At 39.4% G+C, this 20,474-nt stretch overlaps 1 protein-coding gene across 2 annotated transcripts in view; it reads right to left on the bottom strand.

Moving 5' to 3' along the window:
* Window positions 1–20,474, bottom strand: part of ntrk3b (neurotrophic tyrosine kinase, receptor, type 3b) — a 225,349-nt gene that overhangs the window by 121,211 nt on the left and 83,664 nt on the right. For both annotated transcript variants that reach the window (XM_006779729.2, XM_006779730.2), the window contains exon 4: window positions 4,207–4,275. In XM_006779729.2, coding sequence (XP_006779792.1) covers window positions 4,207–4,275 — 69 coding nt within the window. The remainder of the gene's footprint in view (window positions 1–4,206; window positions 4,276–20,474) is intronic.

The following is a 20,474-nucleotide window of genomic DNA, read 5'->3' as shown; positions in this document are numbered from 1 at the left end:
ATGTTGTCTCATTGTAATGGGCCCACTGTAATATTTGGTGAATGAGGTGCAGGTTCAACGTATCTGAACCACGGCAAGCTACTGAAAATGTAGAGGGTGTTTGAGGTTAACAGGAGTCATGCCTCCATGTATAAGCAGCTGTTGCGCACCACTTTCTACTGACAGAAACATGCTTTACACCAGTTTAATTATGTGTAAAGCAGCACTCAGAAGCAGGAAATGCAGCGTTTAATTCTAAACTTGACCAATCAGTGCTCCTTTGATGAAACTGTGTGTTGCTTAATGGTGTTGTCAGTGAGTACTTTTATCGCCTTTTTTTGTATCACCTTCCTGGTCAGCGTTTGATCTGTATTAATTAAATTCTTTTTTTTAAAAACTGTTATTTGCACGTGCCATGTGGTACGCATCATTCCTCCCCTTTATTCTCATTCACAACAACTTGTGAAAGCAATTAGAGCAATGCTTTAAGTAGCAGTAATGATACATACAATGAATTAGCCAACAGAGACGCTGTTATTTTAAAGCTTGTAAAGGACTTCCAGGCTTAAATTAAACCATTTGCACATTTCCTATTCATTGCAGGTCACTGTCACCACTGTGTTGCAGCTTTGAAATTGGTTCACTTTCATTGTTAGAAAAAAAAAGAATGAAATATAATTACAATAACAGTGCCTAGAGTGACTGAGATAACACGGTTTAGCGACACCGTCGTGGCAAAGGGCCACGCTCTCCTTTCGTCACATAAAACGGAAATTATTTCAGCCGGTTTGATCTTCCTCTATTTACATAATATCAGTGTGGTTGAGCAGCACGGGTGGGCATTTATCATTGATACTGCATTTGGAAATATTCTAATAATTAAAGGCAATAGCTGTCCGGTGAGCAGGATTCATTTGGCATGATTGAATGATTGGCACTTTCCAAGCCAATTTGGTTTCGGGTGACCATACAGACACGGTAAAGAGAGTAATGATGTCAGGGACACGTCGCCAGCTCATGATAGAGTGACTCATTTCCTATTAGCAAGGCCTGATTCCACATGGTTTCCTTTTTGCATAACGCCTCGACCCACGTCTGTGCCGCCACGCCACTTCGACTGACACCTCTTAACTAAACACACAAAATGGAATAGACATAAGCCCTCACTCCTCATCAGCATTCAGTAGAAACACGGGCATCACCCTGGCCCTGCTTTTCATGTAGGAAAACAAAGACACCATTTGTACGCATCTAGAATGGTTGCTTAAGAAGAAATAGGATTGCACATCAGAGCAAATCGTGCCCTGTGAGCTGTAACAGTGATTTGGTTCAGGAAGAAACTGAGCTTACTATTTTACTCTGCTTTGTGCGATTTACATTGTGATTTCAGGTCATTTAATTGTTGAATTACACAGCAGCCTTCAGTGTTTACTTAGGGAAAAAGTTCTGGATCTTGTGTGTGAAATTAAAGCTACAATGTTTAATATATTACAAAAAAAAGTGCATTATGTGCTGTTGCTGTGCTGCTGTTTGTTATTTATGGCAAAAAGAGAAATAAGATTTATTCTGCAGTTTCTTTGCAGATGAATCTTATGCATGTTTCTATATATACAGTATTGGTCTAGTTAAACTACGTGTTGTTAAATTTTTTTGCAGCCTGGGCGACTGGAGAAAAGATTTTTCAGTGAAATCTCTCATAATTCATCCATCCATCCATCCATCCGTGCATGCATGCATATCTGGGTCTGGGTCGGGCAGCGTCTAATAAGAGATGCCCGGACCTCCCTTTCCCCACTCACTGGCCACACCACGGCATTCCCAAGCCAGCCAAGAGATGTAATCTCTTGATTCTGACCCTAATTGGACATGCCAGAAACACCTCAACCAGACGGTGCCAAATAACTTAATCTCAGCCAACCTTTTCTGGCAGAAAAATGCTACAGATTTACAATAGTATGCAACTTCTTAAAAAAGGGCTATTCCGGTTACTGAATATGCTTACTTAAAGCCCCGGAGATTTTGACTTGACTTTGCTTTTTAAGGATTTCTTTAGAACATAATGCATTCATGAATAAATAAAGCCAAGGTTAAAAAATGATGAGTTGACACAGAGAGAAAAACACAAATAGAGAAATCTCTCGTGAAAAATACAAAAAAATACTTCTCATGTGGGATCCCAGGTTTTCAAGGCCTTTAATAATCATTTGGAAAGCTATATTTTACACTGTGATCTGGATAGGGATGGGTATTGATAGGATTTTCACGATTCCGATTCCATTTTCGATTCTGTTTAACGATTCGATTCTTTATCGATTCTCTTATCGATTCTTTTTAAAAAAAGGAGAACACTAAGGTCGATTAGCTTAGAACTTTGTTTTAATATCTTCTCTTTGAACAAGATAGAAATTTAGGAGTAACATGGCCTTACAAACCCAACAGTGACATCTTAAGAGATCCACAGCCTACGGCTCTTCAATGGGGCGTCACAGGGTCCTCAGGAAAAAAAAATTGTAAATGTAAAATAATAAAATAAATATTCTTGTGTAGCAATAACAAAGTATAACATAAATTATTCTGTAGCAATTACACAAGAATATCCAGTAATGTCCCTGCCTACAATTAAACACATTCACTTACCAAAAATCGGGGGCATCTGCTGTGGCAAATGGGTGCAAACCTTTGACCACAAACTGAGTCACTGCTCGGTGACATTCGTCTATCCTGGCCTGAAAGGAGACGCTACCGGTAGACTGCAGCGAGAGCTGCCAGCATCTGAGCCAGACTCTGTCTGTCTCATCATGGTCACCTAAACGCACAGTAATGGCAGGTTTTGTAATAAGGCAGATCGCGCAAACATAATATGCACTGTTAGTTGATTATTTAGCTGCCGCATTAACGGGAGAGGACGTGCAAACGTTACCGCTGCTGCTGGGTTGAGATTCACGAGTCCGGAGCGGAATTAAAAACATGAAATATCTACTTTGCAAGTTGCCCCCTTGTCATCCGTTCTCGTAAAGTATAATCAAACTTTTGGGCGCCGTGTTTCCTGCCAGGTAAATGACGCTCCGCAACGTGGTGACGTCATTCGGGGCGACTGGAATCAATAAGGGAATCGTTCGCAAAAATGGCAAACAATTCCAAGGTATTGAAACAGTGGGAACCGGTTCTCAACAAGAACCGGGTTTCGATACCCATCCCTAGATCTGGAAGAGGAAAATTGTGAAAAAACTTTGGAAAAGATATTTTATATATAAGTTAGACCCTGTATGAGTAATAAGATGAGCCAAATGCCAAACTAGATTGAGAACTGGACAGCTGGTAAGACAACAAATGTGAAGAATTACCGTTTTCAGTCAGGAATAAAATTCACAACCCAATAACAGGCACAAAGAGGGATTCAGAGACCCATCTGCCTCCAATGCGGGCCCACAGTGAGACGACACTTGTGCAGCTCTGTTATAGGGTATGGTGTGAGCTGCTTCCTACACAGAACAAAAAACATCTCTCCGTAATATTGGTGAGTCCTGCAAGTGTGAGGGATACGTTTGAAGCTAAATGTCCAAAATGCAAGCCTACAACATAAATGTTTGTAGGGCTATCCCTCTGCTCTGCTGTTTGCAGTGTACGACCAGAGATCAGCATTGTGTCGTGCTCTCTGTGGACCTGCTCTGCTTCTACCTCTGAAAATAGCACAATAAGGAGGCCTGCTTGAAATAGCCTTGTATCACATCCTGCTATACCACAGTTTTATATGCCAGGAGGCGCATATGAGGAGCGCAAGCGTTCGGGGAGCAGCTAAGGTTCATATGATGGACAGCGCTGACAGGCGTAATGATGTGTAAATTACAAGCGGGTCCACATCGCAATGTTCTCCCTGGTGGTGAAAGAGCAAACTCATTTCATAAACACAATGATCGCTAAAATATTCATAACAAACAAGGAAACAGGGTCAGACTCCCTTCTCCTACCAGGCCATTAAATTTCCTTTGTGCACGTTAATTAAGTCAACAAATGACTTATAAGATCACAGTGCCACTATAGTGCCTATAGGGCCAGTCTTCTGCATGCGCTCCGACAAATTAGAGGTTTTGTACAACAAAGACAGGAATTATAATGGTATGCGGTGAAGACAATTTGTATTGAGGCTGATAGTACGTAGGGAGCAGTGATAAAGTGCTGTAATAAAATACAAACAAAAGGCAGCGAGACAGATCAGACGAGACTTACAGCTCTTGGAGTTGGAGGTGCTGGAAGAGCTGCCATGACAGAGTGGTGAGAGGATTCTTTGACAAGTTTCTGTAGAAGAGAGAAAAACAAAAGGAATGTTAAATTGAGTTATTTTATGTGAATTATTTTAGGTCCCTTCCTTGATGTCATGTTTGTTCTGCTTTTGTACAGTTTCTTTTGTTCTATTTCCGAGGTCTTTTAGTTCCAGAAACCCAATGGCAAAGCTTTGTAGGGTCATTTTGACATTTTTCTCCCCCTTTTAAGCAAAAGGGAAACTTTTAGTCTCTTTGGGTTTTTTTTTGCGATGTTCTATATTTATTTTTAAACAGATAAAACTGGCATTTCCCCATCAATCTAGAAGCAATGAACTATAAGCACAAGTTTATGCCTTTATAGATGTTTGCAAATTTATAATTTAAGACCGAAATTTTTAAATCCCTCATTTAAGCATTCAGAACCGTACCTGAATACACAGAAGGAGCCATAATGGCAGCAATGACTCTACAGGCTTTGGATTCAGTTAATGTTAGGAAAAAACATAATGCTTTTTTTTTTTTTTAACAAATAAAATGTTTTGCAATGCCAAAACAAGTCACAAAATGGGAAATGGCCTGTATTTGTAAAGCGCTTTTACTTGTCCCTAAGGACCCCAAAGCACTTTACACATTCAGTCATCCACCCATTCACACACTGGTGATGGCAGCTACATTGTAGCCACAGCCACCCTGGGGCGTGCTGACAGAGGCGAGGCTGCCAGACACTGGCGCCACCGGGCCCTCTGACCACCACCAGTAGGCAACGGGTGAAGTGTCTTGCCCAAGGACACAACGACCGAGACTGTCCAAGCCGGGGCTCGAACCGGCAACCTTCCGAATGCAAGGCGAACTCCCAACTCTTGAACCACAATCGCCCACAAAACTCAACTTACACAATTTTGTCAAGTTTATGGGAGAACCCATCTCTAAAAGTTGCTTTGACACAACTATAGAGTATAAAAACAGCTAGAGCAAATGATGCGTGTGTGTTATTTTGGGGGTGGACATTGTCAATCAATTTCAGTCTGAATGGGTATTCATCTTCTACAGTTCTGACCAACTCCCTGTTCCTGGTTCTGAGAGGCACCCCAACAACAACCACCAACTAAAACAGCAACTGCCATACTTTACCATTAGAATTGTATTAGCTAGATGATAAGGTGTTCACCAGATACAGCGCTTTGAGGTCTGATTTCCAGTTCACCTTATTACAAACTGAAGTGCCAAATACTGAATATGAGAAGTTTTTAGTAAGTATAAATGTACAAAAGACAAAAACCCAAACAAAACACATTTTCACTTTGTCATTACTGGTTGCTGAGTGTATTAATGGGGAAAACACATTTATTCATTTAAAAATGGATCTGCAAGTGTCCAAAGAACCAAAGAGGTCTGAGTATTTTCTTTAAATAACAAAGCCACAATTTAGTAAAACAAAATTAAACAGCCTAATTGCAATGAGAATCCACATGCCTGTATTAATGGATGAAAATAAGGCAAAGTACTATTGACAAAGAAAAGGGAACAGCCCTGGCTGAGTGGAGCTTCAGGGCTCAGCCAACTCAATAAAAGTAAGTTGACCGCTTTCAAGTCAAATAATTCAATTGACTTAAGGAAACCCTCCGGCTTAGGAAGCCATTAAATTCAATAGCAAACAACCAGAGACTTACAAGTGATTTGACCAGAACCTTGAATTAGTTTAAATATGAACATCAGGCATCTATGAATACATTTATTAAATCATATAACCTCTCTGTAAGGGTTTTAAAATAGCAGTTTATCATAAAGCAGTGTACAACATTGAATCCTATTAGCTGTATATGAAGCATAAAAGTGCTCTATTACATCATGAGAGAATCATTTTATCTGATCATTGTTTTCTTTGCTGTAGTTTCAGAGCAACACTCGCTCAGTGACTCATACGTTCTGCACATTATTGCTGCTTTGAACTGATATAAAAGTAAAAGCATCTATAAGAGGAGGAAGAAATGATTTATTCAGTCACAGGAAATGACATGATGTAATTTATGATACATATACTGAACCTTAAAGGAGCAACTCAAAATATAATTCAGCAAGTAGATAACAGGTTGATTATCAAAATATGGATACCTAATTAGTAAAAATTTTAAAATGAACAGTTATCTACATATATCAGTAACATCAGGATTGTATTACAGAGCATAAGACCATTATTAGAATGTGTCTAAGAACATGGAACTTGTATAAACAGTGTGATATATAATTTAAACAACATTAAATTCCAATATTTAACATAATAAAAAAATAAAGAAATAAATAAAAAGTGCCAAATACACACAATAGAGTATGCAGTTTTAATATTTTGTCTTTCTCTCTCTCACACACACACACTCACACACAGTCTAATATGTTAATTTGTATGGAAGACATTAGATGCTCCTGTATCCAGACGTGTCGCTATAGCAACAGGGAGCTAAGGATGTTGCAGGTCTGACTTATTTCCTGTGATATCACACATGCAATCACACATGCAAACACACACACTTGCAGATTTAGAAAAAATGTACATCTGCATAAACACACTCACATGTATCGGTTAAACACACTTGAAATGTACGCTGATGTGAATGCTCTAAATAGAGGAGATGTGTGGCAGAATATGTAAAGATGCTGCATGAAATTTCATCTCCAAAAGGAAACCTGTGTTCCCAAAGGGGTTGTATTATGCACTGAAAGAATACATTATGGGAGAATGAGAAAGAGAGAGACAGACGGGGAGAGAGAGGCAAAAGGTGGGCGAGCAAACAGCAGCTCATTAGTTGATGCAGAGCAGGGCTGCTCAACACCAGCATCAAATCACACATCCCGAAATAGACACATGTTTAGACCACAGATCTCCAAATAGGTACATGTCAGTTGACAAAAACTACATCAGCCATACATCAGACCAAAGGCCTTATAATCTAAATACATTAGACCTGAGCGCTCCAAACGAGCAAAGATTTCAGACTCAAAATAGACCTACACTAAAGCACAGTATAAGATTTTGTTGCTTATTTTATCATTGTAATGCAACATGTCATGAAATACCCACCCTTAGCCCTAGAGGGCAGACAGCACTAACAAAGATCCAATTTCATGCATTAAATTTTTGAAAAATATTTTTCTAAAAATATATAAAATTGCTCCATTTGCAGAATTTTGTTACAGTAATATGCTATGAAAAGCTGCATTTTCTTTGTTTAGTAATAACAACCTAGTGAATAAATTATTTTACTAACTACAATGACAATGTTGGGCCATTTATGACTTCTGCAATTTAAAACCTCAGGTATGTTTTGGCTCATAACTCTATTATACTCTATTACAAACAGCAGTTTAAGTCATAATATATGAATGTCTTTAAACCTTATTTTTTTTACTTCCATTACTAACTTCAGGTGGAAAAGGATGGCTACACACGTCCATTCTGGGACAGGATATTGACAACAAGTTAAACTGGAAGACCAACACAGAGGCGGTGTACAGTGGGGCAAAAAAGTATTTAGTCAGCCACCGATTGTGCAAGTTCCCCCACTTAAAATGATGACAGAGGTCAGTAATTTGCACCAGAGGTACACTTCAACTGTGAGAGACAGAATGTGAAAAAAAAATCCATGAATTCACATGGTAGGATTTGTAAAGAATTTATTCGTAAATCAGGGTGGAAAATAAGTATTTGGTCAATAACAAAAATACAACTCAATACTTTGTAACATAACCTTTGTTGGCAATAACAGAGGTCAAACGTTTACTATAGGTCTTTACCAGGTTTGCACACACAGTAGCTGGTATTTTGGCCCATTCCTCCATGCAGATCTTCTCAAGAGCAGTGATGTTTTGGGGCTGTCGCCGAGCAACACGGACTTTCAACTCCCGCCACAGATTTTCTATGGGGTTGAGGTCTGGAGACTGGCTAGGCCACTCCAGGACTTTCAAATGCTTCTTACGGAGCCACTCCTTTGTTGCCCGGGCGGTGTGTTTTGGATCATTGTCATGTTGGAAGACCCAGCCTCGTTTCATCTTCAAAGTTCTCACTGATGGAAGGAGGTTTTGGCTCAAAATCTCACGATACTTGGCCCCATTCATTCTGTCCTTAACACGGATCAGTCGTCCTGTCCCCTTGGCAGAAAAACAGCCCCATAGCATGATGTTTCCACCCCCATGCTTCACAGTAGGTATGGTGTTCTTGGGATGCAACTCAGTATTCTTCTTCCTCCAAACACGACGAGTTGAGTTTATACCAAAAAGTTCTACTTTGGTTTCATCTGACCACATGACATTCTCCCAATCCTCTGCTGTATCATCCATGTGCTCTCTGGCAAACTTCAGACGGGCCTGGACATGCACTGGCTTCAGCAGCGGAACACGTCTGGCACTGCGGGATTTGATTCCCTGCCGTTGTAGTGTGTTACTGATGGTGACCTTTGTTACTTTGGTCCCAGCTCTCTGCAGGTCATTCACCAGGTCCCCCCGTGTGGTTCTGGGATCTTTGCTCACCGTTCTCATGATCATTTTGACCCCACGGGATGAGATCTTGCGTGGAGCCCCAGATCGAGGGAGATTATCAGTGGTCTTGTATGTCTTCCATTTTCTGATGATTGCTCCCACAGTTGATTTTTTTCACACCAAGCTGCTTGCCTATTGTAGATTCACTCTTCCCAGTCTGGTGCAGGTCTACAATTCTTTTCCTGGTGTCCTTCGAAAGCTCTTTGGTCTTGGCCATGGCGGAGTTTGGAGTCTGACTGGTTGAGGCTGTGGACAGGTGTCTTTTATACAGATGATGAGGTCAAACAGGTGCCATTCATACAGGTAACGAGTGGGGGACAGAAAAGCTTCTTACAGAAGACGTTACAGGTCTGTGAGAGCCAGGGATTTTCCTTGTTTGAGGTGACCAAATACTTATTTTCCACCCTGATTTACGAATAAATTCTTTACAAATCCTACCATGTGAATTCATGGATTTTTTTTTCACATTCTGTCTCTCACAGTTGAAGTGTACCTCTGGTGCAAATTACTGACCTCTGTCATCATTTTAAGTGGGGGAACTTGCACAATCGGTGGCTGACTAAATACTTTTTTGCCCCACTGTATAAGAACAGGATGAGCAGGCTCCATTTCTTTAGTGGTGGAGATTTTCTATCACTCAGTTGTGGGGAACATAATGTACTTTGCTGAGTTCCACAGGGAGAGTAGACTGACTCTGTGATTGGCTGCCAACTCGACACTTTTGAAGCTATGGTGCAGATGAGACACCAAAGTTTTGTCTTTTTTTTTTTTTGGATAATCTTGACCACCCTCTGTGGCACCATTTACTGGTCAGGCAGCTGAGCAGCTTCTCTGATTCAGCTCCATGGTGTTCACCACCACTAACCACCACATGGATAGTTCATTTAGATATACAGAAACAAGACTGAAGCTATTAAGCTATGAAAGTAAAGTTATTTTTGACAAGGTTTTTTGAGATATTGACAGAACTGTGTGGTGAGTCTATATGCTTGACTGTTAGTTAGGTAAACAAGTGTAAGAATGTGAGAAGATTGGAAGGCTTTAGTGGCGCTGGTAGGGTGCTTTTTCTTTCTTTTTTGTGGGTGAGCCAGACTACATGTTTCCCTGTTTGCAGTCTTTATTTTAAGCTAAGATAAATATCTCCATGTAGGTGTATATTTAACAGACTCGCAGCAAAGAAATTAAATTATTTGTCACCATTACTCTTCTTTGATTAAAATGTAATTCATAATGACTAAGTGTGAGCGGAGACGCAATTTATTCATTTATTTTTATATATGGAACTACAATGTGACAACTAAATAATCAGTGGAAAGCAACTCATGTTTTAACTATTAATACTCATGAGCCTTTCAATTAAGTGACAAATATGTTTTAGTTGTTCTACGCTTGCATACATTAAGTAGAAAGGAGGAGAGGAGGAGTGCCTTCTGAGCACAGAGTGAGACCTCCTTCACATCTCCGCCAGGAAGTGTTCTGTTTTCAAAGGTCATCCTTCGCATCTCGACAAGAAATGTCAGCTAAAATTGGATTGGGAGGGGGTAGTAAATGAATTAATAAATATATAAACAAATCAGAAAAGAAGCCATCAAAGACGAGGGAATGCCAAAAGACAGGAGGTGAGGAAGGCCAAGAGCTGCAGAGTGGAGGAGGGAGTGATTATTAAATTAAAAAATTAGCGATGTAGAAAATTAATCTATTTATAAACTAAGCAGCTTAGTTACCAGGCCTACCATACCAGGCTATACCATACCACCTCCCAACACACACAGCCACATACACAGTATATACTATACACTCACATGCACGCAGACTTGCACTGCTTTGACTAAACTGTAAAACAGCATCAGCATCCACACAACAGCCTTTAGTCACTGAGCCACAAATCATCTCCACTACTTAGACAGCGCTCATTTGAATAAGGAATTATAATTATGTGATTCACATGAAATTTTCATTAGGTTGGGGTAAAGGAGGAAAAAAAAAAAAGTATTACAGCGACGGATGTATCTAGGTGTTAATATTGATGACAGCCTTGGCTCACCCAGCCACAGGGTGACGAAGTGAATGCTAAACTAAAACTGGATGTTTTGCTCCTCTGCAGAGGAGATGCAGCTCCTCCTCCCTCTTCTTTAATAATTCTGTTTGGCACGGTTGCCACTGGGAGGGCTTGGCCACTTGAGAGGGTTGGCTAATTAGTGCGGCATTACTGGTAGCTACTGTCTGAGTGTGGGGGAGCTCAGTGGATTGACATTCAGGACCACGCGGAGGAGAACCAGACAGCTACTGAGCGAGATGTCGCAACGGATCAGCAGAACGGACGTGGTGGAATCTAGTCATCATCTGTCACGCTGAGGAGAAGCTGCTAATTTTTTGCTACAGCAAAACATGCTAATCGCTTCCTTTTGCAACTGTTCATTTTTACAGCATCGTGTTAATCATAAAAATATTTTCAATATTTTCTTAAAATGTCTGAGAGCTCTTTATTTTATGACTAATGACTGTAATTGCAAAAAAAAAAAAAAAACACTTTCCAAAATCTGAGGTCTAGCTTTGAAATATCATGGGTGTCAATCTTAAAGGCAAGTCGTTTTCCTCAGTGCTGAGATGCTGACATTTTAGGAAAAAAGAAAAAGAAAAAAGCGGACTAAGTTTGACAGCAGCCATATGTAGTTTATGAAAGTGAAAAATGTAAAGGTGGAAGCATTTTAACCTAGGTTATCTCTTCCCTGAAGTGTTAGCTACAGTATCAGAACATTAGCCTCCAGATTACTTAAAAGGCAACTACAACATAACATGAAATAAATCAATTCAAACCTGATCCACTTTAACTTTTATTTAATCCAGGACAAAAAAACCCCTTTACCTGGAGACACCTTCATTATTCTGCTGTATTTCCTATGTTGATCCACTGCCTAAGAATTCATTGCTGCACATCGCGTGAGCTACTCCTTGAAGTAAATAGTTTCCCTAATTTGCTAATGTTCAACTTACTGCAACCCCAAACAATATCCTATATCTGGAAGGTCACTGATAAAGAGGAACACACAACTTTATGAACTGTGCATAAATCTACGCCTTTCCAGCCCGGTGCATGCCTCCACCTGATAATGCTCAGAACTTATTTCATGTCTTTCAGGTCACTTGGTGTAACACTATGCATTTCACGATGCACAGGTTCATCCCAGTTTAAATAGACTACATGCAATCTCGTTAAATGCATCCTGTAATGGGGTACTTAATATAGGTTTATATGCATGTCCCACCATAGCATATATTATGTATCTTAGCTATATTAAGCTACACTCTTATCTACATTCAGGCTGGAATTTTGTGCTTTTGTTATTATCCAGTTATTATTTACCCCCATCACTGTAATACTGTAGCCAGAACTGCCTGCTCATTGACTAGATGATCACGGATCGATGATTTTTATGCTATTCCTTCTACTTTTTATTATTATTATTTTTTTTAAAAATCAGCTCATTAATAATTTGTACTTCTGTCTGAAAGTGTAATGTTTTTGGTGCTGTGGCCGACTGGAAACAAGCATCAACTAATACACTGGGTCATATGTGTAGCAGTTTTACAATAAGACTCCAATCTCTAACAAGCTTTTTATCTTTACACAGCATATTTTTGGGATAAAAAGCTTTAAATGTGCTAATGTAAATCTGTTGGCTCTTCTTTAATTCCTATATTTACATCTATTCTGTTCAGCGTGTATGCTGAAGTCACATGACAACTCAAACAGGTTTCCGGAGCTGCCACGACCCTGAACTTAATCAGTAGTTAAGAAAATGGATGGATGGATCCTGTTTACAGTGTTGTTATTGCACCATCATAATTAGGTTTTTTCATTAGATTTTTGTGCAAATGAAAGTGGTTAATATCACAGATTATGGGCCCTAAATAGAAGTCACAATGAATGAAATCAGTATGTTTTGTGTCTAACTTCCCCCACCCATCTCCCCCCTTCATCTCTGTGGCTATAGTTTGTCTCTTACAAGATTAAATCACATAATGTTGTTTTATAATGGCTGAATCTACCAGCTGGAACAATGAATTTCCAATGCACAGAGTGAATATTTTATTCCTGCCTTCCCTTGTGATGTGATGGCCCTTTACTCTACCTTCACACTGCCACACTGTCTGTTTAACTACATTCTCAAAATCTGCTACAAGCTTCCCTCCTGAGATATTTTAAAAAGGCAGCACAGGAGTGGGTGGGTGAGCACATAGCTAACTAGCCATGAGAAGCTGCTAGAAAGGCAGACCATTACAAGAAGAACATTTATGACCCTTTGAGAGAGTCCCTGTGTGGGTGCCCGTAGGGTTTTGTTGGAATATAAGAACATGGCTGTGGTCCTGGTTTCTATTGTGGTTTAAATGTTACTGTATCAGCTCATAGCAACCACATACCCCCCTTTTTCCTTGTTATCCTAATTTGACTCTGTTTTATGCCATGCTCATCTGCCATGTAGCTTGTCATCCTCATAGATCGGACCAGCGGTCCCGTTCTGTGCTCCAGTCCTCATTCTTCATCCAGCACAGTACCATGACTGACTGGAACATGGCTCAGTCTGATCAAGGTGCAGCAATCTGTGCACCTGGTTTTAAAAGTGCAACTAATCTGTCAAGTCGTGGCAGCTATGTGAGCAGGCTTGCCTCTGTGCCTCTCCTATCTGTAATCACTTACTAGTTGATACTTATTGTCTTTGAGCATCACAGGCTGGTGGTCACTTGCAGCCTTGGTGTGTTTCTGTATCTGCTTGTTTGTGGTTTCGTTAGCTCTCTAAATTCTGTATTGAATTATTAGTTGTTACCCTGTAGTTCGATTGAATTGCTGTACCGAGCCACTTGTTTGACTTCTTGGAGAGTTTTTTTGTGTCATGTTCTTGCTAATATAACTAGCAGCTTTGTGAGAGAGGTACAAAGATACTATAGGTCAGAATCAGCTTGTGTTATGCTTCTTATACTTGACGGAGTACCTATCTCAGTCAGGAATATCAATCCATGAAACAATGTTTCATGGATTGTGACATGATTGCAACTGTGGTTTTATATCCAAGAGAAACAAGTAAATCTGATGTAAAATTACAAATTATATTGCCAAAATGAAGATAGTACCAAAATATGTGAGATTTCTCTCCTCATTCTTTTCTATTTCCCAGAGTTCCTCCTAGAAAATGTTCCCCCCCGCTTGTACATGCAGTCCTTGGACAATTTCAGTGAAACCATCACTCCAAGGCTTCAGCTCCCCTCAACAGAACACCTTCCTTCTTATGCTTTTAGGAGTGTCGATATTTCAAAGAACTCGTGTTCTCATATGAATGCATGTTGCATATGTATGCCTTGAAGTGCCACATGAAGATGAGTTTTCTTGTAGACTCTTTGAGAGCAATGGTACTTCAAAGAACCTTTTCAGACACATCTGTGATAAAACCTCGACAAAATAAAAGGTCCCATCATTGATGATGGTCACACTTACAAAGGTGTTGCTGAGATTAAAAAAAAAATGCAGTGTTTGTACAAAATGGAGACTAAATGGTACAATAAATAAGATTAGACATGTTAAAAGGATATAAATGATACTAAAAACGGACATCACACTTTTAAGGTACACTGCAGATTTATCGCTAAGTATAAAACCCATTTAGTAACTCTTAAACATGGTTCAGCCCACCACAATCTGATAAACAGATTGCTATCTTGACCGAAGTAACACACACACACACACACACACACAGAACAGCACTGAATGCAGGTTTTACTAGTCAAATGAGCTGCTGTGATTCTTAGTAAACTGTGAAAATCACTTGACCCAGACTGAATGCAGCATACTCATGCAAATACTTTTCATGACTCAGTGATTAAAAATATTTTTTTTTCAAATTAATTTTTTAAACTCTTCTCTGCTGGTTATATTTGACTTGCATTTTAAGTTCAATTCTGAAAAGGGCTGGGAAAATCATCAAAGACCCCAGTCACCCATCACATAGACTCTTCACCCTCCTGCCCTCTGGGAGGCGCTACAGGAGCCTCCGGACTAAGACCACCAGGTACCGGAACAGCTTCTTCCCCACAGCTGTCAGACTCCTGAACTCTGCCTCCTGACATCTGACCCACATTAAACTCATGGACTGAACATACACACACCCACAACCACCTAAACACACACAAATGGACAACCGTACCCTCAAACACACAATAATAACATGGACTGAACCACCACTCACAACCACAGGCACTTTATAGCCTCTGTAGAAATTATCCACATATCTCACTTATCTTAACTGCACTACTGTATAGCTCTGTGTAAATAATCATTCTGTACATACGATAATTTTTAATCCTACAACTGTTTATAACTTGCATAGTTCACATTTCTGTATAACTGTATATCTCAGATTTCTGTATAGTTTTTTTATTTCATATTTATATCCTGTTCATAGCCTGTACATAGCTTGTACTCACTACAGCCTGTACATACTTATAGTTATAGAATATTCATAACATACTTCATACTGTGTACATTATAACATACCATAATAGACCCATTTCTGTAATATACTTACATATCTATATTATTGCTAATATATATTGTAATATATCTATATCACGGCTAAAGCACTTCTGGATGGATGCAAACTGCATTTCGTTGCCCTGTACCTGTGACATGTGCAATGACAATAAAGTTGAATTCTATTCTATTCTATTCAGTTCTTTTCATGCATTGTCAAATTACAACAACAGCTACCACAAGGTGCTTCATACTGAAGACAGAAAACCCTCAAAATCAGATGATTATCTTCTGGCAAGCACCAGTCAAAAGTGGGGAGGACAAACACCCTTTTAACAGGAAGAAACAGGAAGGCTCAGGCAAGAGCAGTCATCCCAGACAAATGGCTGAGAGAGTGAGGGGAAAGAGAAAAGGGGGGAGCATAGGAGACAAGACAAGAAACAGTAGTCTTCATCCTCGCTGACTTTATAAATGACTATTTTCATACTTAATATCCAAAAGATGCCCGGGTTGGAAGAGAAATAAATCCCTGGGGAGGTTTGCATCAGAAAGGACATCCGGCACAAAAATCTATGCCACATTAAATATGGGGATCCATCTGCTGTGGTGACCTCTTGCGGATAAGAGAGTGACCAAGAAAAAAGCTACATAAATATTTGTGTATTTAAATCTTGATCCAGCGAGACCCAAATCCCAAATGCTTAAAATTAGAGATGATTGAATACCGTAATAGCTGAATTTTGTAGACATCAGAAAAGTGTGGTATTTTTTAAAAACACTGGTTTACCATACAGTGGTAACATTATTGTAAACAATAATGTAAAGAAAGGAGGATTCTCATTTGTTTTTGTTTTTGTTGTTGTTGTTTTTTTGATTTCCCTAAAGTTCCCTAAAATGTTCTTTTACCCTTTAAATAAACCTTTAACTTTGTTTGATTTTGGCTCAACATGTCATTGTAAAATGCAATCCAGAAGCTGACAGGCTACTGGTGACTGTCTCATTTGTTTACAGTAATTACCCAAATGTCCCAAAATCAATGAGGTAATGATTTATTAATGCCAAAATGTGAGATCTAATTAAAATAGAATCATTTGCACAATGCTAATGCTGTCTGTCTTTTTACCCCAGCCCTCCGAATCCCACCCTGCCTCTCCATCCTGTCTCCACACACACACACGCACACACACACTTAGAAAATATACTTGTTTTCATATCTTAGTGAGGACATCTATTTAACACAATAGGGCACACCAGCTTACCTCAACCCCACCCATCAAAAACACCTAAACCTAACCATAACCTAATTGTAACCCTGACACTAAAACCACATTTTGAGCCTGAAAAACACTGGTGGAGATGGGCGTTTTGTCCTATAAGTGAGTGTTGGTCACCATAAGTATAGTAGAATGCCAATTTTGTGTCCTCACAAATGTGTACACACACATGCATACACACAAACATTCAGTTCGTGTAGTATACTCGTTGCACTAGAAGCAGCAGAGTGCAGCCACAGTCCCCAGAGAAGCTTTTGGGGGCAAACTCAGAGAAGAAAACATTCACCTGTCATAGCTGGTAAAAGTTTTATGTACTGGCTATCCTCTTTTGAGCTACTCTAGCTTATGATATTTCCAAAAGTATCAGGTAAAATCTTAGACTTGGTATAAATTTTCTGTATTTCCAAAACATCACAGAGTGGTCTACTACCAATCTAGCATGAAGTTCCTGTAAATCATTCATGAAAAAGAAGAATTCATTTCATGATGTAGTGTCACCTGTGCTTCAGTGAGACAGCACTTGTATAGCATTACTGATAAAAGAAGCAGAATGAATGGGCTTAAAATCTCCCTCCTTAGGCAGTTCAATCATTGAAAATACAAAGCAAGGGAGTGAGTCCCATAAAATGTGTTGGAGGTACCGTATGGAATTCATTTCATCAAAACAGCCAGAGAGAAACTTCAAACAGCCACCACTTCATTATAATCGAGAATATTATTCACCCCAAATCTGCATCAAACATAGGTAAGGATGGCTCTGGGGAAGAGGGATAAAAATAGTTGATTCTTTAATCTCAGAAAAATCCTCTGGTTGGGGTATATGTGTGCATGTCTTGCACTAATCGCACTGCACAGCTCCTCTCATCTGCTTTTAAACCTGTTTATTCCTCCTCCACATCCAACCCGGTTAAATAACATCAAACTGAGACAACTATTAATGCATCCCTCAACAAGGTACGTAACTCTCAGCTGTTTTAGTAAGTCCAACCGTTTGTCTAATGTATAATAGCGGCTCAGAGTCTGTATTAAGGCTGTACTGGGCAGCCTTTTCAGCAGATATATGCAATCTAATGTGAAATAGAGTGGTGCAGAAAAATCAGCCTGCAGCTAGACATCATATTAATACAGAAAAAAACACTTGCGGGAACATTTTGTGCACCATAGGTCTAGCAGGTAAACAGCAATCAGCTAGTGTCAGGTAATCACAACACAACTGCAGATATTCTGGATATCACAGAACCCAACAAACAAACACTGTGCTGAAAGAAAAAAGGGGGGAAAAAAGCAATTGTTAGTCTTTCAGTTGCCATGCTAACATATTCTAACCACAAGTACAAAATAAAAAGTGACTGCATTTATTTATTAAAGCATTGATTAAACCAATATAAAATAACAGTGCATAGACAAAGTAATGTCTATGCACTGTTATTTTATATTGGTTTAATCAATGCTTTCTGGCTTGGGATTATTTGTGGATGAGAACACAGACTCGACTATCATGTCTGCACACCCAAAAACAGTTAGCTTGGCAATAAGGCTAGAAATGGAGCGAAGGCTCTGCCTTAATGTATGGTAATACTTCGCCAAGGTTGTTTGATGATTATAACGCACACAAGTAAGTTATTGCTCCAAAGCAAGAAACACTCAGGCTTAAAATGAAAAAGTTAATTCACTTTGACTTTGAACAACAAGACAGAATATGTTATTTAAAGATAATTTAAGAGGTGTATGTAGTCAAAATTGGGTTTTGGATTGAGTTATTGTACAAATAACTGTTTTCTTCTGCTTCAAGTCAACTGGCTGACCGTACCTTCATTTAATGTACAGATGTGAGTAGTGCTATTAGTCTTTTCCTCTAATTTAATATGATGCTTGATTTGGTAGTTAACCAAAGTCAGCAAGCTTTATCCTCTCTGAAAAGCTGTCTTTATAAAATTTCATGCCAGTCGTTAACTTTTGAGACACATCTGTTTAAAGATGTCTGAAATTCCCTTGGGTCCACCATGTTGACTGGCTGAAAATCATGTCCACACAAGTTCTTTCATGGAAAAACCCCCCCAAAACTGTCCCTTTATGGGGAAAATTGCTACCTAGAAAAATCAGTATTTGAGAATAGCTGAGCTTATCTTTAGCTCAGTAACTATTCTGCAAACAAAAGCCTTATGGTGACTCATAACATTAATAACAGCCCGCTGTATCTGTTACTTTTATTCCAGCAACAGCTGCGAATGACGAGGAATGATTACTTTTAATAAGGGCTTAATCCTGCCTTTTCACTGGCTTTTTATGAGTCCCGTTATCAACATAATAACACCAACAAATTAGTCTGTGAATACGCAGATTGTTTGTCTGATTCTAATCTCTAAACAGCACTTTTTTGTGCCATTTCTACATTTGTTGATGTGAATGTGTAGCCAGGTGAATGAACAAGTATATGACGTAACAGGGGATATGAAAGGCATCCAAACAAGCCATTAAGTTAGGTCTATTATGGTAAAGGCATTGAAAAACTGCAATATCAGTTGAGATTTAGGATTTTCAGTAATTATTGCAAGACAATATTGTGCACAGTCATCCATCTAGGCTGCTGATTGCAGGGGAGAGATGTGAATCAGCGTTCCAAGACACAAGAGAGCGAAGCCTTTAAGCCATGATTCTGATTATTTTTCCAGATAGGGTAGGAGATGTTAATACAGACTGTGTAATGTAATGAAAACTGTCATCAATCTAATGAGACAAGCAGAGACAGAACCACCAGCGGGTTGACAGCACTGCCACAGGTAGACTCAAAGCTTTTAGACATAATTCTGATAGTGTTTGTTAATTATTGCAATGAAATATGTACATCGCCTGAAACAAAATGCAATCCAAAAACGTCTTCGTGCTAAGAGACAAACAGCGGGGAGAGATGTAGGAGTTTTTATGACAGGAAAGCAGGGCCTCAGGATTCCCATGGAGAAAAGTTTGCTGCTTGCTCAGCTGAAGGTACATACTGCCAACCTGCTCTGGCCTGCTGCTTTATGAAATGCCTCTTGCTGAAATCAATAAAATGTTAGAGTTGATTAAAACACCAATAAAGACACCCAGGAGTATTTTTCTCCAGACGACAAGAAACATTTCAGCCTCTCTTCTGGTCTTGTTTCTCCAGTTGCCCCAATAGAAAGCAAGCAAGTCAGCATGAGTATAGCGAGTACGATGCATATTTCTGTTTGTTTTCTGAATTGTAAAACCCTGCTGTCTTTAACAAAATATCGGTTTTCTGTGTGTTCAGACACTGCTAACAGTTATTTACTTACTAGCTTACTAGTTACTGAGCGAGCTTCAAAATATTTCCAATCAGATAGTCAGTAGGACACATTGAGGGTGACTTAGCATATTTTCCCAAAGAGAGTGCCATAAGTCCCGTACAGTGAGCTTAATTCTATTTAAAATTCAGATGTTTCAGAAGTAACTGAGGCATTCCTAAGAACTGGAGCCTGCTTCCAAATCCACAGCAGCCCAGAGCAGTAAGCCAGACCAGAGTGAAACACTGGGCTGCAGCTGTGCCCATTTGTTCTTCCTCTGACCCAAGGACTGGATTAAACATTCCTTTAGTTAATTAAAACATTTCCACTGAGCCACAAGCCCACCTCTACTCTGTCTTTGACACAATGGTTGCTTCTCCAAACCAATAACAGAGACAATAATAGCCATGGGAGCTACAAGAAAATGTACACATCTCTTTATAGCACTGAAGGGTTGTGCAATCAAAATTCTTATCATCTAGATGTGGAGCAGGGGAGTCCTGTGTTGTCGTCAGAAGCTGCAGGTTGAACTCTTTAAGGAAGTTTTTATTGCAGATGTTACTGGGAGTACCCTAAGGTGTCTATTATGGTCTAAATCTTTATAAGATTCATTATACAACAC

This window comes from Neolamprologus brichardi, chromosome 1 (genome assembly GCF_056152115.1).
Source record: "Neolamprologus brichardi isolate AB-2024 chromosome 1, ASM5615211v1, whole genome shotgun sequence".
NCBI classification, from domain to species: domain Eukaryota; kingdom Metazoa; phylum Chordata; class Actinopteri; order Cichliformes; family Cichlidae; genus Neolamprologus; species Neolamprologus brichardi.
Note: the sequence above shows the minus strand (reverse complement) of the source record. Positions and strands in the feature narration are given on the sequence as shown.